General features: G+C 51.9%; 1 protein-coding gene across 1 annotated transcript in view; it reads right to left on the reverse strand.

Annotated features, from left to right (window-relative positions):
* The window catches only part of LOC122263142 (sonic hedgehog protein), a 108,396-nt gene that overhangs the window by 9,527 nt on the left and 78,869 nt on the right, over positions 1-20,000 (reverse strand). The window contains exons 2-3 of the mRNA XM_043031479.2: positions 11,595-11,753; positions 9,881-9,983 (exon numbers count right to left, since the gene is read on the reverse strand). Coding sequence (XP_042887413.2) covers positions 9,881-9,983; positions 11,595-11,753 — 262 coding nt within the window. The remainder of the gene's footprint in view (positions 1-9,880; positions 9,984-11,594; positions 11,754-20,000) is intronic.

A 20,000-nucleotide genomic window follows, 5' to 3' on the forward strand; every position in this document is an offset into this window, starting at 1 on the left:
GATATGAGATAAAGAGAGGGAATTTGGGATTATTTCTCATTCCAATATTTTTTTGTTTCATTCTTTTTTCCCCGTCTTCTTTCACTGTGTAACACTTCTATGTATTTCTGTCTCGACTTGTATACCTCAACGAACCAGGTTTTTTTTTTTTGCCTCGCTTTAAGTTTTTTCCCTTCATCATGGCCGTCTCTCTCTCTCCAAGTTCATCGTAAATTCTTTAAGGGTTGCAATTACATATGTAAAACACCGGTGCAACTGAATCGTCCATCCAGGAACAGGTGGCGCGCTTTTTTTCCCTACCTCCGTATCGCGTTCTCGATTTTCCGAATATCACTTATCTGATCGGAGTCTTTCGTTCCGCCTCTCTAACTTGCTAAACACGATGCTCGTTCAACTAAATGGTTTATTTGCGGGTGGTGAGGAGCGCCTTGCGATGCTGCCCCAGAAATATAGTTTGGAACTCTTCTTGTTTTGCATCTCCGCTACGCTACCCTGACATAGCGATTCGGTCACGCGAGGAGATACAGAGCTAATTGTATTTACAACAGTAATACGAGACAAGTCTCCCTCCTGCCCCCCCCCCCCTCTCTCTCTCTCTCTGTCGCTATCTCCCTCCCTCCCTCTCTCTCTCCCTCTCTCTCTCTATCTCTCTCTCTCTCTCTGTCGCTGTCTCCCTCCCTCCCTCCCTCTCTCTCTCTCTCTCTCTCTCTCTCTCTCTCTCTCTCTCTCTCTCTCTCTCTCTCTCTCTCTCTCTCTCTCTCTCTCTCTCTCTCTCTCGGCGGTTAATATTTCTTCTCAAAACCGCACATCTCCCAAGGAGTGACTATTGATTTATTCATGATTACATATGCGGGGCTAATGCAGTAGTTTACGGTTCAGTAATCTTGATTATTCGACAACGTGAAGTGAGGTTTCGGGTTGGTGGATGTGCTTTGCTTTTTGCGAGGAGCGTTTTCTCCAAAGTATAGGTGTTTTTTTACTTTGAAGTATGTTCGCGTGTCTGTTTTCTTTGACGTGTGTCTGTATTCTTGGGAGTTTATGAGTTTTCTTCAAGGTATCCATTTATTTGAAATGTGTGCGTTTTCTTTTGAAGTTTGTCCATTTTCCTTGAAGTATAACCGTTTTCTGAATAGGTTTCCATTTCCAGGTGGATAAAATCGCTCCTTTTCCTTTCTTTTCGTAAAATAACGAATAAAAAAGGAACCTCTTTCACCCTATTATCAACTCCTTCTATGAAAATACTATAACGTGATCAAAACTGAAATATTGAATCTTAATATTAAAAAGGCAACCCGATAAACAAATGGGCATTTCCATTCTCAAACTTCTCTCTCGTTTTACTCTTCGAACGCATCAATAAAGCTTCCCTTACGCACCTGTCACCCTTTCCGACACTAAACACACTTCCTCATCCTCGCAGACACCCTAAAAATACCCTTACACCTCCCTTAACAACTGCAAATTGGGCTTCTTCCCCTCTCACTCTAGCGTTTCACCCTAAAATCAGACCCAAGGGCCCTCATTGGTATATCTCATTTTCTGCAAAGAGTTACATTATGCTCTATACACATACGCCTACTCCTAGGTACTTACGAGAACACTTGTTGAATAAACAAAAAATAAACAGGGACACAAAAAATGAGAACCAAAAAAACATACTACATTCCCTCACACTTCACCCTCTTCACCCTCCACACTCCGAACTCCCTCACACCTCACACCGCTCCCCTCCCGCCCTCACCACCTATTCCTCCACCACCTTCCCTTTTTCTCCACCTCTTCTTCCTCTACACCTCTACAGCCTTCTCCAACACCCCCTCCAACTCCACCTTCTCCATCTCCCTCTCCTCCATCTACTCCTTCTTCTCTATCTCCGTTTCTAACACTACAATTATCCTCTCCACCTTCCTCCACTTCTCTCCCACCTCCTTCGCCACTTCTTTCCCTACTTCGCCAACACCACCTTCGTCTCCTCCATTTCCCTCCCATTCACCCCGCCTCCCATCGTTTCCTCCCCCTCCATTTCTTCCTCTCCCATCTCCCTTCTCCTTTCCCCAGCGCGTCTCCCCCTTTCCAGCGCCGCCTGAACCTCCCCCCTTCTCCCCCAGCGCGCCTCCTTCATATGTATCTCCTTTCACCAGGGCCCTTCTCCCTTTCACAGCGCCGCCTCCCTCTCCCCCTTCTCACCCAGCGCCGCCTCCCCTGTCCCTCAGCGCCGCTCCCTCTCCCTTCCCCCTTCGCCACCCCATCGCCGCCTCCCTTCTCCCAGGCCCTTCTCTTCGCCCACAGCGCGCCGCCGTCCCCTTTCGCCCTCCTTCTCCCCCCGCCGCCTCCTCTCGCACCCCTTCTCCCTCAGCGCCGCCTCCCTCTCTCCCCTTCTCCCCTCCCAGCTGCCGCCTCCCCTCTACACCCCTTCCCCCCGCAGGCGCCGCCTCCCTCTCCTCCTCCTCCCCCAGCGCCGCCTCCTCTCCCCTTTCAACCCAGCGCGCTCCTTCTCCTTCTCCACCATGCGCCGCCTCCCCCTCTCCCCCCTTCTCATCCCCACGCCCGCTCCCACTCTCCTCCTTCCTCCCCCAGCGCCCGTCCTTTTTTCCCTCTCCCCCGTCTCCCCCAGCGCCGCCTCCCTCTCCCCCTTCTCACCCCCAAGCGCGCCCTCCCTCTCCCCCTTTCTCACTCCAGCACCAGCGCACGCCTCCCTCTCCCCTCCTTTTTCCCCCATCGCCGCCTCCTCTACCCAATTCTCCCTCAGCGCCGCCTCCCTCTCCCCCTTCTCCCCCAGCGCCGCCTCCCTCTCCCCCCTCTCACCCAGCGCCGCCTCCCTCTCCCCCTTCTCCCTCAGCGCGCCGCCTCCCTCTCCCCCTTCTCCCCCAGCGCCGCCTCCCTCTCCCCCTTCTCCCCCAGCGCCGCCTCCCTCTCCCCCTTCTCCCCCAGCGCCGCCTCCCTCTCCCCCTTCTCCCCCAGCGCCGCCTCCCTCTCCCCCTTCTCCCCCAGCGCCGCCTCCCTCTCCCCCTTCTCCCACAGCTCTCCGCCTCTCTTCGCCCCTCCCCCAGCGCTCTCCTCTCTCATCCTCCAGCCCGCCTCCCTCTCCTCCTTCTCCCCCAGCGACCGCTCAGCCTCACCCTTTCCCAGCGCCGCCCTCCTCTCCCCCCAGCGCCGCCTCGCTCTCCCCCTGCCCCTCCAGCGCCGCCTCCCTCTCCTCCTCCTCCTCCAGCGCCGCCTCCCTCTCCCCCTTCTCCCCCAGCGCCGCCTCCCTCTCCTCCTCCTTTCCCCATCCACGCCGCCTTCCCCTCCCTCTCAGGCCGCTCCTTCTCCCCCAGCTCACCGCGCCGCCGCACTCTCCCCTCCCCCTCTCCCCTTCTCCCCCAGCGCCGCCTCCCTCTCCTCCTCCTCCTCCACCAGCGCCGCCTCCCTCTCCTCCTCCTCCACCAGCGCGCGCTCCCCTTCTCCTCCCCCCTTCTCCCCAGCGCAGCGCCGCCTCTCCCCCTTCTCGTCTCCCGCCGCATCGCCGCTCTCCCTCTCCCCCTTCTCCCCCACGCCGCCCCCTCTCCCCCTTCTCGCTCTCACCGCCGCCCAGCCTCCTCTCCCCCCGGCCCTCCCTCTCCTCCTTCCCCCAGCGCCGCTCCCTCTCCCCCCTTTCGTCCCAGGGGGGGGCCCAGCGCCGCCTCCCTCTCCTCCTCCTCCCCCAGCGCCGCCTCCCTCTCCCCCTTCTCCCCCAGCGCCGCCTCCCTCTCCCTCTCTTCTCCCCTCCACTCAGCGGCGCCGCCTCCCTCTCTCTTCTCACCCAGCGCCGCTCCCTCTCCTACCTACCCCTGGAGCCCCTTCTCCCCCTCCAGCTCCTTACACCTGCGCCTCTCCCCCTTCCCCCTTCAGCCCGCCTCCCTCTCCCCCTCTCTCGCCGCCTAAATATTCCCCTGCGCCCAAGCCTCACTCTCTCCTCCTCCCCCACGCCGCCTTCTCTCCCGCGCGCCCTCCCTCTTCCCCCTTCATCCCTCAGCGCCTCGACGCCTTCTCACCTCAGCGATCCCGCCTCCCTCCCCCTCCTCCGCCACCAGCCGCCGCCTCCCCTTCTCCCTCTGCTCCCCCAGCGCCGCCGCCTCCCTCCTCCTCCTCCTCCAGCGCCGCCTCCCTCTCCCCCTTCTCCCCCCGCGCCGCCTCCCTCTCCCCCTTCTCCCCCAGCGCCGCCTCCCTCTCCTCCTCCTCCTCCAGCGCCGCCTCCCTCTCCCCCTTCTCACTCCACCCAGCACCTCCCTCTCCTCCTCCCCAGCGCCGCCTCCCCAAGCGCCAGCCCTCCCTCCACCTCCTATCTTCGCTCCCCTTGCGACGCCTCCCCTTCACCCCTTCTCCCCAGCGCCGCCTCCCCGCCTCCCTATCCACCTTCTCACGGCCGCTAGAGCTCGCCTCTCCGCCCCTTCCACTCCTACCCAGCGCCGCCTCCCTCTCCCCCTTCTCACCCACGCCCTTCCGCCTTTCTCCCCCACAGTTCCCTCAGCGCCGCCTCCCTCTCCCCCTTCTCCCCCAGCGCCGCCTCCCTCTCCCCCTTCTCCTCCAGCGCCGCCTCCCTCTCCCCCGTTCTCGCCCCACGCCGGCTCACTTCTCCCTCCCTTCTCATCGCCCAGCAGCCGGCCTCCCTCTCCCCCCGTCTCCCACAGCGCCCCCTCGCCGCTGCCCTCTTTCCTCTCCCCCCTTTTCTCCCGAAGCGCCGCCTCCCTCTCCACGATCAATTCAAGTCCCAATCCGATGTCCTTCTCCCCCCCAGCTGGCGCGCCTGTTTTTTTTCCCTCTCCCCCTTCTCCCCCAGCGCCGCCTCCCTCTCCTCCTTCTCCCCCAGCGCCGCCTCCCTCTCCCCCTTCTCCTTCTCCCCCCCCAGCGCCGCCTCCCTCTCCCCCTTCTCCTCCAGCGCCGCCTCCCGCCGCCTTCCCTCTCCCCCTTCTCCCAGCGCGCCTCCCTCTCCCCCTCGCGCGCCTCTCCCTTCTCCCCCTTCTCCCCCAGCGCCGCCCTCTCCTCTCCCCCTCCAGGGCGCGCCTACTCTCCCCCTTCTCCCCCAGCGCCGCCTCCCTCTCCCCCTTCTCCCCCAGCGCCGCCTCCCTCTCCCTCCCCCAGCGCCGCCTCCCTCTCCCTCTCCCCCAGCGCCGCCTCCTCTCTCCCCAGCGCTCGCCTCAGGCCTTCTCTCCTCCTCCCTCTCCTCCCTCTCCTCCTCCTCCACCAGCGCCGCCTCCCTCTCCCCCTTCTCCCCCAGCGCCGCCTCCCTCTCCTCCCCCACCCCAGCGCCGCTTCTCCCATCGCCCTTCTCCCCACGCGCCTTCCCCCTTCCCCCCATATGTCTCCCGACGCCACGCCGCCCCCTCCCCCCCCTCGCGCACCGCCGCCTCCCTCTCCCCCTTCTCCCCCAGCGCCGCCTCCCTCTCCCCCTTCTCCCCCAGCGCCGCCTCCCTCTCCCCCTTCTCCCCCAGCGCCGCCTCCCTCTCCCCCTTCTCCCCCAGCGCCGCCTCCCTCTCCTCCTTCTCCCCCAGCGCCGCCTCCTCCGCCCTCACACGGCGCGGCTGGGTAACGGGGCTTGTTAACAAAGGAGCAAATAATGGTGTGGCGGGAACCTTGTAATCCTCGCTAGATGATAGAATAAAATGAGAGGATGGCGAGTTCGCGCCGCTCTCGCTGGACTTCGCTCGCGTCCGGGAAGTTTTCGTCGCCGCTCGTGAGAGGAGGAGGAGGGGGGGAGGCGACTGGTGGGATAGGATGGAAGGGCATGAGAGGTGGGAGGAGAGAGGGTGGGATGGGTGGAGGGGATAAGAGGAGGAGGGATGAGGGGGATGAGAGGTGGAAGGGGAGAGGGTGGGAGGGGAAGAGTAGGGGCGTGAAAGGGGATGGGTGAGGATAGGAGGGTGAGAGGCTGGGGGGGGGGGGGGAGGACGAGAGGGGAAGAGGGGGTGGGGGTGGGGAAGGGGGAAGGGGAAATGTAGGGGAGAGAAAGAGGGAGGGAGGGAGGGAGGGAGGGAGGGAAGGAGGGAAGGAGGGAGGGAGGGAGGGAGGGGAGGATTTTGTTTTGGTTTGGTATTACTTCTGTGTCGGTTGGTCATGCTGAACTGAACTCTCTCTCTCTCTCTCTCTCTCTCTCTCTCTCTCTCTCTCTCTCTCTCTCTCTCTCTCATTCTCTCTCTCTCGCTCTCTTCCTCTCTGTCTGTCTGTCTGTATCTCTCTCTCTCTCATTCTCTCTCATTCTCTCTCTCTCTCTCTCTCTCTCTCTCTCTTTCTCTCTGTCTGTCTGTCTGTCTGTATCTCTCTCTCTCTCTCTCTCTATTTATCTCTGTCTCTGTCTGTCTGTCTCTCTCTCTCTCTTTCTCTCTCTCTCTCTCTCTCTCTCTCTCTCTCTCTCTCTCTCTCTCTCTCTCTCTCTCTCTCTCTCTCTCTCTCTCTCTCTCTCTCTCTCTCACACACACACATGCACACACACCTCTCCCTCTCCCTCTCTCTCATTTCTGCTTTCTCCTTCACTCTCTTTTCTATCTCTCTCCCTCACTTTCTCTCCATTTATAATCTCCATCTCTCCACCCTTTGTTTCTCCTTCCGCCTTCCGTCACAAAACAGATAAAACGATCTGGGATAAGGGAGAGAGAAAAGAAAAACAAAAAGGAGCACCAAAGAATAAATGAATGGGAGAGGAGAGAAATAATAATAATAAGAAAGCAGAGATAGCGAAGAGTGTAAGAGAGAGAGAGGAGATGAGAAAGAGAGAGAGAGAGAGAGAGAGAGAAGAGGAGAGAGAGGAGAGAGAGAGAGAGAGGAGAGTTGAAAGAGAGAGAGAGGAGAGAGAGAGAGAGCCAGGAAAAAAGGGTATGAAAGAATGAAAAAACGAAAGGAGAAAGAGAGAAATGAGTGAAGAATGAAAGAGAAAAGAGAAAAGAAAGAGAGAGAGAGAGAGAGAGAGAGAAAGAGCGAGAGAGGAGAGAGAGAGAGATGAGTGAAGAGAGAGAGAAGAGAGAGTGAGAAGAGAGAGTTGGGAAAGAGAGAGAAGGGGGTGAAAATAGTATAAAGAATTAGAAAAAGCGAAAGGAAAGAGAGAAAAAAGGTAATGATTGGTGAAGAGAGTAGAATGAACGAGCGAAAGAGGGTTAAGGTTAAAGGTGAAGAATGATGAAAGAAGGACGGAGGGAAAAGATAAGGGGGTATGAAAAGGTCATGGAGGGATGGAGAGAGAGAGAGAGAGAGAGAGAGAGAGAGAGAGAGAGAGAGAGAGAGAGAGAGAGAGAGAGAGAGCGAGTATCGTCAGCTATCTGCTCAGGCTCGCGGCGCATTTTACGATTTGGTGGTGATAAAACTGTGACACAATTACTCCAACGGTTGAATTATTCACACATCAAAGTTTTGAACCCAACTACCGAGGCGGGTTGGTGGTTGGTTCCTATCCTCACACCTCCCTCTCCTGTTCCGTGGCACATGACAGTGTGGCCTTGACGATGGCGTACGCAGGGCTTGCTCTCTCGGTCCCCCCCCCCTCCCCATCTGTCCGCGACCTTCCCTCCCCGCCCCCCCGTCCCCTCCCCCCCCCCTCGCGCTCCCCCCCCGCCGGCCCCGGCGCTCGCCCCCCGCCCCTCCCCCCGGCTCCGCGTCCCCCCCTGCGGGCCCCGCCCCGCCCACGCTCCCCGCCCTCCCATTTGACAAGAGCTGCCAGCCCTCCCCCCCGGCGTCTCGCCCCGCCCTGTGTCGGCCCCCCCTGCCCAGCGCGCCCCCCGATCGAGCCGCCCCCACCCTCCCCCCCCCCCCCGCGCCCCCCCCCCCCTCCCCCCCCCCCCCCCCCCCGGCCCCTCCCCCCCCCCTCCGTTTGTGGCCTCATTTCTGCCGTTGTCGCCCGCCTCGCCTGCCCCCCCTCCCCGCTCCGCACCCACCCCTGGACCCCTCCACCCTCCGCCCCCCCCCCTCCCTCTTCCCTCCCCCCCCCACCTCGCAGCTCCTCCGCAGAAAAGAAAATAACCAAAAAAACTAATTAGATGAGCGAAAAAACCTCCGCCCTCCACCTCCCCAGCCCGCTCACCCCCCGCCCGCCCCAACCGGCCGACTCGGGCCGCACGGCCCCCGACCCTCCGTACCCCCCAACCCCCCCTCTCTGGGCACCCCACCACTACGCCCGCACCCCCCGGCCCCAGCCACCACATAAACCCCCAGGCCCCCCCCCCCACACGCCACGCCCCGCCTCCCCCCCCCACGCGGTCACCCCGGCATCCCGGTTCCTCCCGACCGGCCCCACAAAACGGGGCTCCCCCCCGAACCGACCGCCCCACTCCGCCCCGCCGCGTCCCGCCGATTACCCCATTTGTGCGACTGCGAGTGCATCCGGCGTCGACCCCACCCCAGCCAAGGGCCACGCCCGGGCCGGAACGGCCGCGGTCGGGTCACCTGCACGGTAGCCTCCATGTACCGGGCGGGGGGCACTTCCCCACCGCCCGCAGGGCCACTGACCCACCCCGCAACGGGTACACCCCCTTCCCGTAAAATCCATCACCATCACCAACCGGTGGGTCCATTGTTTGCCTGTGTCCCCTTTAAAAAAATTCGTGGAAACCTGTGCGAACTGTTCGTGTGTACCTACTGTATGTATTTATGTGTACCTGCATCAACTGTTATTTTCATGTGTACCTGTATATTTTTGAGCTCGGGTGTATTACAGTGTAGCTTAGTGTATCTGCCTTCCTGTGTGAACTTGTTTAATTATACTCATACATATTTATGAATGATTAGGTATGTCTTCATCTGTACATTATTCGGCATCTTTATATTAATGTATATCCGTGTGTACTAGTGCATTTGTGAGTACCTGTGTACACTGGTGTACACATGTGCTTCGATATATTCATCCATCTGTAACTGTGTTGGTGTGTATATTTATGCACACCTACATATCAATATGCATTTATTTGTACTTGCATATCTTCTTGTTTCGCTGAATTTTGTAATTATTCTAGTTTTATATGCATACTATTATGTCGTTAAGTATAGTGAAAATATGTCTATGTATGTATACTCAAATGAGGATACACAGTTAAGTGTATGTGCTTTGTACACAATTCAGTATGTGAGAATATGATGTTGTACTTATCATTGTAGGCTTACAAACCTATGGGTCAGTATACATGTTTCTTTGCATGTTTATGCAGATGTAAAGCATTCCAAGCACTCAGACACTCATGCATGTGGCAAACAGTCACACCACTAATACTAATGAAAGCCGCCGGAGAAACACAGGCATACGCAGATGAAGCCCAGAAGCACACAGGCATAAGCACGAAGGCAGACAGGCATACGGGATCAAACACACCCACCACTCTGCCGCTCCTCCAACAAAGGACACGCCCACTTCTGTGGCTCGACCCATACACACACGCCCACTCTTCCTTACACTACAAGGAATGGAGGGGGGATGATGATGAGGAGGAGGGAGTCTCATGCTCACGCCCACACACCCACATTACGCCCACCTTTTAGGCCTACTGACTGTCCAGCCGCTCTGGAAAACGACAAAAGAAAATAGACGATCAATTGCAACGTTTTCTCCCATCTTTTCTTGGAAGGGAAAAGCAACTGACGTCGTCAAGGTGTTTGGCCTGGCGTTGGGAGACACATGGCGTGAGAGTACAGATGTATTTTGTCATGCTTCGTCTATTTAGCTAATGCATCGGTGGAGAAAATGCTTGGAGATGAGAAAATGAGAAGGACATCTGATGATAAATGATAAACAAAAAAATATGTGCATGACAAACTGAATGAGTGAGCAGCTGACCACATGAACTATAAACTAGTGCATTAACTGATGATTACCCAAGGAAACAAGGGATAACACCGTATAAAACTAACTTATCTGACAAGACATGATTGGAACACTTCAACTCACCTGACTTGACAGAGCAGTGGATGTGAGATCTAGACTCGTAATACACCCAGTCGAATCCAGCCTCCACTGCCAGCCTGGCCAGCATTCCGTATTTTGATCGATCCTGGAAGGGAAGAGAATTTGGGGTTGGACACTGGTGGCAACAGTGGGATGTTTCTGGCTCTGAGAACAATATTGTGCTCGCCACGTCCGGGATAGTTTATAATTCAAACATATCTAGTAACTCGAAAAAAATACAAGAAAAAAAATGTACTGCATCTCAATAAACACCAAAGTTATCCTTATACCACAATGGTCCTAATCACCAAAGCAAGAGAAAACACTATCAACCCCCAACACATTTCCAAGAAAGCTTACCCACGCCTCACAAAAGATCTCAAACGCTGATCAGATTCCAAATTACCACAAAACAATACACAAATTAATGCAACCTAAATCTCATACAACAGAGAATAAAAGGCGAAAGAGAGAGAAAAGAAAGAGAGAGAGAAAAAAATCTTAACGACACAAAGGAACAAAAAAGCGACAGCGACTATACCGGGCATGTCTCTCGACCTCAGTATTTTCGTCTAATCATCTTGCCTAATTATCTTTCTTTATCTCTCTCTGTCATCCAATCATCTGCCAATTAACGCAGGTCATCATACGTAGATTGTGCCCGAGGGGGGACCATAAAGACACTCGTCCACTTAAACGTTTCTTCTGTGGCGTCTTTCGTTTATCATTGGAATTTTATTTATGGCGATGGTGTTTTGACAGCTGTGACGTCAGACACGACTCGTGTGATGTCACGTTGGGGATGGGAGGTCAAGGAGTGAGGGAATTTGAGAAATGGAGGGAGAAAAATGTGGGGACTGGATGAGGAGGAGGAGGAGGAGGAGGAGGAGGAGGCGAAGAGATGAAGAGGGTAGTCTGAAGGAGGGAGAAGGACTCCTGTAGAGACTCACCAGAGAGAGAGAGAGAGAGAGAGAGAGAGAGAGAGAGAGAGAGAGAGAGAGAGAGAGAGAGAGAGAGAGAGAGAGAGAGAGAGAGAGAGAGAGAGGGAGGGAGAGAGAGAGAGAGAGAGAGAGAGAGAGAGAGAGAGAGAGATAGGGGGAGGGTGAAGAGAGAGAGAAAAAAAAGAGGAGAGAGAGAGGGGAGAGAGAGAAGAGAAAGAGGAGCGAAAGAGGAGAGAGAACAGAGAAAGAAAGAGAGAGAAAAGAGGTCTAATGCCACAGCTGAATATTCCATATGTATTACACATACCTTGCTAAATACTGTCTAGCATACCTTTTAGAAGCGTGTGGAAACTACCAGACGCATAACTGGCGTGCAAAAACTTACCCTTTAAGAATAACTTTTTTAATTCAACTCAAAAACTGGGACGACCTTGAATAAAAATATTTCACAGAAAAATCTGACCTAAATAGATGTTTAACAATTGGAACTATGAAATCAGATTGTTCTTTCACACACACACACACACACACACACACACACACACACACACACACACACACACACACACACACACACACACACACACACACACACACACACACACACACACACACACACACACACACACACACACACACACACACACACTCACGCACTCTCACACACACACACACACAAACACACACACAAACACACACACACAACTCCCCTAACCTCCGCACTTCCCTCCCACCAATCCCTCAACCCAGAAAACACAGCAGTCTCCAATCCTGACCTTATCCGACGTGGTGATGTCGAGGGCGCGACCTTCGTAATGGAGGCTGTGAGGGGCGTGGTGACCTTGTTCGTCCCATCCTTCGGTCACCCTCACTTTGACTCCCGGCCACTGGTTCATCACACTAATAGCTAACGTGTTGAGTTTCTCCTTGCATCTCTGTTGGGGAATAAGGATAATATTATTAAAAGATGGGTCATGTTTAGTTAAAACGTATTTGAGTTTGGGTAAGAGGTGTTGGGCATTGAGTTTGGGTTCGAGGCTTAAAAGGGGGAAATGGGGGAAGGGGAAAAATGGGGGAAGGGGAAAAAGGGGAAGGGGAAAGATGGGGGAGGAGAAGGCTTTGGTTGTGTGGTGTGTTAGGTTGTGCAATAATGTGCGTGGATATGTGTGTGTGTGTGTGTGTGTGTGTGTGTGTGTGTGTGTGTGTGTGTGTGTGTGTGTGTGTGTGTGTGTGTGTGTGTGTGTGTGTGTGTGTGTGTGTGTGTGTGTGTGTTTAACGGCACACATACACCAAAATCATAAATTTATAATTTTCTGTAACAATAAAATTTTATACCAAAGTAATAACAACTTATATATCAATTAATAAAACTAAATGAAAAGAAAATACAGCAGATAAAGAAAGAGAAAGGAAGAGAGACAGAGAATTAGAGAGCGATAGAAATAGGGAGATATACACCCTATTCTAATTCGAAAATCTTTTCCTCTTCCATCTATCATCCTTCTTCCTTCTCTTTCTCTTTCTTCCAGCCTCCTCCTTCCCTCTCCCTCCTCCCCCTGCTTTCCGCAGCCACGTCCGTGATTTGATATCAAGCCCTCGCCCCTCACCCCCCCCATCCCCCCTCCAACCCCAAGACAATGACTCGATCTTAAGACCCCCTTCTTGTGGCGGAGCAAATCACACACTTCCGGCTAGGCCTACCGACCTACAGAGGCTGTGTGGAAATAGGGAGGGAGAAGGATTAGGAGGGCACGAAGGAGAGGAGGAGGAGGGGGATGGAAAGGGAGAGGATGAGAGACGAAGAAAGAGGGAGAGCAAGAGTGAGAGGAAGAGGGAGAGGAAGAGAACGGGAAGGAGGGAGGAGGGAGGGAGGCAGGGGCAAAAGAAGGAAAGGAGAGGGAGAAAAGAGGGAGGGAAGGAGGAGGGGGATGTGGGCCGGGATGGAGAGGGAGGAAGGAGGGTCGCGGGAGGCAAGAAAAGGGCAATAGACGGTTAAAGTGGAGTTAGATTTCACCCCCGTTGGATACACTGGCGACATGATGGACTGTGATAGGGACCGCCGCGCGCGTTCGGATCCATGCCTGACTGCCGACTTCTGCTTATTTTTCCTTTTTTAAACTTCTGCACGTATTTCCTGCTAATGCAAATTCCTTACCGAATAACTGCAAATACATTTATTATCAATCTGATAATAAAATCAAATTTAAAATTAATTAAATCATATAGTCAATAACAGTGAAGGCGAAGAGGGGGCTTTCGGACAGCATAAGACCTGAGTTGACCTGGTAAGCACGTGGACCCCATCTGACGTGCGGGCGCGCGTGCGGTCCATGTAAACAATGGTAATAACACTTAAAAGGGGAGAGGGGGAGGTTCATAGGGGGAGGGGGAGCTGGGGGCGGGGGGACCTATGTCTATGAGATACGGATCAAGGAAATGCTTTTGTATTGAAGCAATACATTTTTGCTTATATATATATATATATATATATATATATATATATATATATATATATATATATATATATATAATACATGAATACACATGAATAAATATGTGCGTGCGTTCGTGTGTGTGAAGGGAGGGAAGAGAGAGAGAGAGAGAGAGAGAGAGAGAGAGAGAGAGAGAGAGAGAGAGAGAGAGAGAGAGAGAGAGAGAGAGAGAGAGAGAGAGAGAGAGAGAGAGAGAGGGGAGAGAGAGAGAGAGGAGAGGGGAGAGAGAGGAGGAGAGAGAGAGGAGGAGAGAGAGAGAGAGAGAGAGAGAGAGAGAGAGAGAGAGAGAGAAGAGGGAGAGAGAGAGGAAGAGAGGGAGAGAGAGAGAGGAAGAGGGGGAGAGAGGGGGAGAGAGAGAGAGGAGGGAGGGGAGAGAGAGAGAGAGGAGAGAGAGAAGAGAGAGACGAGAGAGAGGAGAGAGACTGAGAGAGAGAGAGAGAGAGAAGAGAGAGGAGAAAGAGAGAGAGAGAGAGAGAGGGGGGGAGAGAGAGAAAGAGAGAGAGAGAAGGGAAGAGGGAGGGAGGAGAGAGAGAAAGAGAGAGGAGAGAGAGAGAGAGAGAGAGGAGAGAGAGAGAGGAGAGAGAGGAGAGAGAGAGAGAGGAGAGAGAGAGAGAGAGAGAGAGAGAGAGAGAGAGAGAGAGAGAGAGAGAGAGAGAGAGAGAGAGAGAGAGAGAGAGAGAGAGAAAGAGAGAGAGGGAGAGAGGACAACACGACACTCGGTGGTAAATATTTTGACCCCGCGGCCGCAGCTGCCGCGCGCGCGAGCTTTGTCGTTCCGCCACCACAGGGATCAAAAGACGGGCCTCTTGTTTTTGTATTTATTTTTCGCTTTGTTAGCGGCGTATAGGCGCGTGTGCTGAGGGAGCCGGAGGAGGAGGAGGAGGAGGAGAAGGGAAGAGGAAGGGTGGGTGGTCTTGCCGACAGGGTGTTCGCGAGGGTGTCAGAGAAACGGGGGATTATTGATGAAGGCGGAAGGGAGGATAAAGAGGGAGGGAGAGAAGAAGCAAGGTAATAGGAGATGTAATAGGTAACAACCGAGATGAAGAAAAAAGATAGTGAAGAGAAATAGCTAACTGAAAAATAAACAAAAATCAGGGAGAAACGAGAGAGGACACGAAAAAGAAACGTGGAAGAGAAAGAAGCGAGAGAGAGTGTGAGAGAGAGAGAGAGAGAGAGAGAGAGAGAGAGAGAGAGAGAGAGAGAGAGAGAGAGAGAGAGAGAGAGAGAGAGAGAGAGAGAGAGAGAGAGAGAGAGAGAGGAGAGAGAGAGAGAGAGAGAGAGAGAGAGAGAGAGAGAGAGAGAGAGAGAGAGAGAGAGAGAGAGAGAGAGAGAGAGAGAGAGAGAGAGAGAGAGAGAGAGAGAGACAAAGCAAGCCCTCGGAGAAAACACGTAAAAAGCATAGGTGTGGCTGCATCCCTTCCTTATGCGAGAAAAGAAACAATTCCATACTAAATTAACACTTCCTACCACCCCATATAGAGGCAAGCTCGCACTGCAGTATAAGCAAACATTTTATATGCCAATAACACGTCGACTCCATTATGGCAGACCGTGTCCATACTCCAAAGTCGAAGGATCATTTGTATAAAGATAAGCTAACACTGCACAATGATTTTTCTTTCAATAAACAGTAACTGGATAATGTTAACATAATACTAGTAATTTTGTCCTTGGCTTTGTATTTTCCATTGACAATAAATTTCACTCTTAACCTACCCCCCTCTCAAAAAAGAAAGAGAAAAAAGAAACGGTAATTACTTTTTGATGTTTATTCTTCCGTTTTGGCAGGTGAAACTTTTATGCTAATAAGCTCACACTCTAGGCGTCGGTGCCCGAAACAAAGCGAGATCCATGATTTATTCTGAAAGGCGACGAGTCTATCCATATGCTTTGTTTATCTTTATGGTCCCTTTTATTACACGGGCGATACGACAGCGCGCTTTTGCTTATCGTCCAAGTATTCCGTTCGCGAATTCCTCCGCGCTCGGGATCGGAAACGCGCACATCTCACGTTCGCAATGCGTGAGGTGCGCGGCGTAATCTCTCCTTCTATCAGTCCAGCCGCGATGAAAAACTCCTTGAGGCTATTCGAGGTACATCAAAAAAAGAAGTCTGTCTCTTCAAAAAAAAAAAAAAAAGAAATGAAATAAAAGGAGAAAAAAGGAATAACGAAATTACTCGGGCGGCATCAAAAAGAACAGACGAATATGGCAGAAAATTATAATTATTAGCTGCCGACACCCACCAGCTCTACCTTCTTCCCCCCACCCTTGCCCTTCCCTTGGGTCCCTTTCCGCTCCCTCCCCCTCCCCCTCCCTTCCCTACCCTTCGCCACACTCCCTAAGGGATGGTGTTTGTCTGTCAGTCTTAAAATTGATTTAAATGATGGGCTGTTTCCAGCGTTAACATGCAGGCTGCCTGAGCTACGATAACACCTTCCATTTTTTTCTGTTCCTCTTCTCCTCCTGCCAATACCTTAAACGCATTCTCATTTCTTCGGCCTTGCAAAATATCTTTATGAAGCTGCAATCTTTTAAGCGAGCGTGCGTGTGTGAGTGTGGGTGTGCATATGTTTATTCTCTAAAGCTGCCGGAAAGATAACGTTTGGAGGATGATCGCCCGGGCTTTCAAAAGAAACATGGCGGATTTGCGGTCACGCCAGCGACTCGGTTACAACAAGCGTCTCATCGTCTAACAGCCAAACCGCATTATCAAAAATCCTCTCACTGACTTAAACATCTCCGCTCGACCTGCCTTAACACCCCGCTGATGCTGTTTAGAGAGAGTCGAGGGGGAGGGAGAGGGAGGGAGAGGGAGGGAGAGGGAGAGGGAGCGGGAGAGGGAAAAGGAGTGGGAGGGAGAGTGGGAGAGGGAGTGGAAGAGGGAGGGAGGGAGGGAGAGAGAAAGAGAGAGAAAGAGAGAGAGAAGGAGAAAGAGAGAGAGAGAGAGAGAGAGAGAGAGAGAGAGAGAGAGAGAGAGAGAGAGAGAGAGAGAGAGAGAGAGAGAGAGAGAGAGAGAGAGAGAGAGGAGAAAGAGAGGAGAGAGAGAGAGAGAGAGAGAGAGAGAGAGAGAGAGAGAGAGAGAGAGAGAGAGAGAGAGAGAGAAAGAGAGAGAGAGAGAAAGAGAAAGAGAGAGAGAAAGAAAGAAAGAGAGTAGCAACGAAAACCAACGACAACACGACCAGAGACAAGTAACAAAGAGAGATAAAGAGAAGAAAAAATCACCCGAAATACAACAATTCCATTATCACCATTTTCATTTTTTTCCCCCTTATATCCTCAAAGCTTGACTATTGGTTATCTCTTGTTTGTCACGCATGCGAATATCGTGGAGATAGTATCCCGGCATTCTTAATCTGCTTTAAAATTGTGGGCGCGCGGCGTGAAATCCTATTAGACGGCTCGTTATGCTAGGCGCCCGCGGTGAGGACTAGACCCGACCTCCCTCCAGCCCGCGAGCCCGCCCACGCTCAGGAAGGGAGGGACGGGGAGGGGGAGGGGTAGGAGGGAGGAGGGTGGAGGAGGGAGGAGGAGGGAGGAGGGTGGAAGTGTAGATGGAGGAGGGTGGGTGAAAGGTGTAGGAAGAAGGGGGAGAGGGAGAAGAGAACAGGGAAAAGGGAGAAGAAAGAAAAAGGAGAAAGGATATGGTATGGAGAAGGAAGAAGGAAAATGTGATGGCGGGAGGAAAGGTAAGGATAGAGAGGGAGAAGGATGGAGAAGAGGAGAAACGAAGGAGAAGGATCAGAAAGAAATAAAAATAAAAATAAAAAGAGTGGATGGAGAGTAAATTACAAGAGGAGAGGGTACAAAGAAAGAAGAACAAAATGAAAGAGAAGGAAGAGGAATATCTAAAGGAACAGAAAGTAAAAATGGAGGAAGATGGATAGAGAGGAAAAGATGAGAAAAAGAGATAGTAAGAGAAGACTAAATGAAAAGAGGGGATTGGAAAGGAGTGATAAAGAAGGAGATGAACTGGATGTAGAAGAGAAAAAAGGATGGAAGATGAAATGAGAGAGAGAGAGAGAGAGAGAGAGAGAGAGAGAGAGAGAGAGAGAGAGAGAGAGAGAGAGAGAGAGAGAGAGAGAGAGAGAGAGAGAGAGAGAGAGAATTGAAGGGGGAGACGGATAAATAGCTAGGTGAAGAGAAATTCGGAAGAGGGGGACAGAAGAGAAACGAGTAGATGGAGTGGAGAGAAAGGAGAACAGGCGAAAAGGAAAATGAGATGGGAAGAGAAAGGAGGAAGAAAAAATAACGAGGAAAAATGAGATGGGTAAAAATAAGCAAAGAAAGGAGGTAGAAAGGGAGAAAAATAGTCAAGAACTAAGCAGACGGAAAATAACAAGGGAGATCAATAAAAATAAATACATAAGCAATAAGAGAGAAAAGAAAACTCGAGAAAAAAGCAGAAGAAAAAGGAGAGACAGGTAGAGATACAATGATAAAGAGAGACAGACAGACGGAGGGCAAGAAAACGCCTTCCTCTACCGACCACCCAAGTCAGCCACAGTCAAGATGGACCACAATCTATAGTTAACAAATGAGAAACACGCCCTTAACACCCGCATGAGTTGCCAGCTACTTCCATTTATTTTGACTGGTGTACGATCCCCACCCTGGATTTATTTCCCTCTATTTCTCCCCTCGTGACCTCTCCAGCACTCTCCAACGCCCAGGCGAATGCACCAACATCAAAATTATGAGCCCATTAGTCAAAAGAAGTATAATAAAAAACACCAAGTGAAAATAAATAAATAAATAAATTGGAGGAGCTGCACGTTTTCCTCCCCTGTTCACCCCTAGCGGCTAACTGGCAACCCCCGCTTGACGCTAACGATCTTATGACCCAAAATGACCTCAGTTGACCTAGCAGAGGGGGGAGGTCAAGGGAAGAGAGGGAGGGGAGGGGGAAGGGGAGGAGGGAGGAGGGAGAGAGGAGGCGTGAGCTACACCAACGACCCGCGACCTCTGAAATGTTAAATTAATTTTGATGATCGCCGCGGGTCCATAGTTATTTAAATGGGTTCGCCACTTATCGTTCGGACACACGGCGCTGCGATCACACTCTGCTCCTGCTGATGGCGGCCGATGCGAGCGATTTTCGGTCTTACTGCTCGTCGTTAGCGTGGATTTTGACTTCGCTCTTTCGCTTGCGCTCTATCTCTCTTCTCTCCCCTCCCCTTCCCTTCCCTCCTCTCCTCCTCTCCTCCTTTCTCCCCTCCTCTCCCCTCCCCTTCCCTTCCCTTCCCTTCCCTTCCCTCCTCTCCCCTCCTCTCCTCACCTCTCCCCTCCTCTCCTCACCTCTCCCCTCCTCTCCTCACCTCTCCTCATATAACCCCTCCTCTTTCCTCCCTCGCCCCCCTCTCTCTTTTCTAAAAGGTTTAGGTGGAAGTGGTATTTATTTGTTGGTATCGGCCGTTGCCAAAGGGAGCGAAAACAAACAGACGGAAGCAAACAGCTGATCGTATGGTAATTTGAACTTGGGCGAGTCGTTTGCCTTTCGTTGTTGCTGTTTGTTCAGTTTGGCAAATAAAAAAACAGGAAGAAAGAAAAAACAGAACGAGAGGAGAGGAGAGGGATTGGGGGTGGGGGTGGGGTGGGGGGGGGCGGTGGGAAAGAGAATGATGTTGCTCGTCTCTTTTTGTTTGTCTGTCTTTCGCCTCCTCTGTCTTTCTGACTCTTTTCCTGACTGATTCTATTTGTCTGTCTTTTTGTCAGGTTGTCTGTCTGTCTGCTGCCTGTCTGACTAATTGACTGACTGACTGACTGACTCCCTCTCATTTTTATGTAAAGAGAAGAGGGAGAACTGACGATATCAAAAAGATATGATAATGGTCAAGTAATACTGCTACTACTAAAACAACAACATTAACAAATAAAAATAAATATAACAATGATGATGATAAATATAATAATGGTAATAATAATAATGATGTTAATAAGCATAATAATAATTATGATAATAACAATAATGTTAATAATGATAACAATGAGAATAATAAAACAAATAACGAAAATAACAATAACTACTACTACCACTAGTAGTGGTAATAATAATCCCAATTATAACAGAAAAAAAACAATAGTAACAACAATGATAATCCCGGTGACAATAACAATAATTACAACAACAGCTGACGAGAGTGCACACAAAAGAGCAAATCACCAAACAGCAACAACAACAGTAATTACCGCCAATAAAATACCCTGTCATTAAAAATTTGTCTTTCCTCTTTCTCTCTTTTGTCCTTCCCTGTTTTTTTTCCTTTATCTTTTTTCTATTTCTCTGGAGTCAGGTATTTCCCACGTCCGCTGGCCTCCTCCCCTCACCCCCTTCCCCTCCCCTCCCCCCCTCTTTACCCCCTCACGCATGTTAATGTTATTGTAGGCGCCGTTTGCAGGCGATTAATTAGTTGGTCATTAAGTCAAGTACCTGCGGTGGCTCACCTGTCTGCTCCCCCTCCACCTCCTCCCCCCTCCCCTTATCCTCCCACTCCCTCCACCTTTCTCATTTTCCCGCTTTCGTTTTTTTTTCTTTTCTCATTGTGGGAAGAAGTGAGAGAGTAGAGTACGGATAAAGTAGCGACACAAAAATGGTAATGCAAATTCCTCAAAAAAGAAAGAAAGAAAGAAAGAAACATATACACATACGTACATCATACACACACATATACATATACATATACATAGAGAG

Source organism: Penaeus japonicus, unplaced genomic scaffold, assembly GCF_977035675.1.
Source record: "Penaeus japonicus unplaced genomic scaffold, GWHDUDI00000001_assembly GWHDUDI00000036, whole genome shotgun sequence".
NCBI classification, from domain to species: Eukaryota; Metazoa; Arthropoda; class Malacostraca; order Decapoda; family Penaeidae; genus Penaeus; species Penaeus japonicus.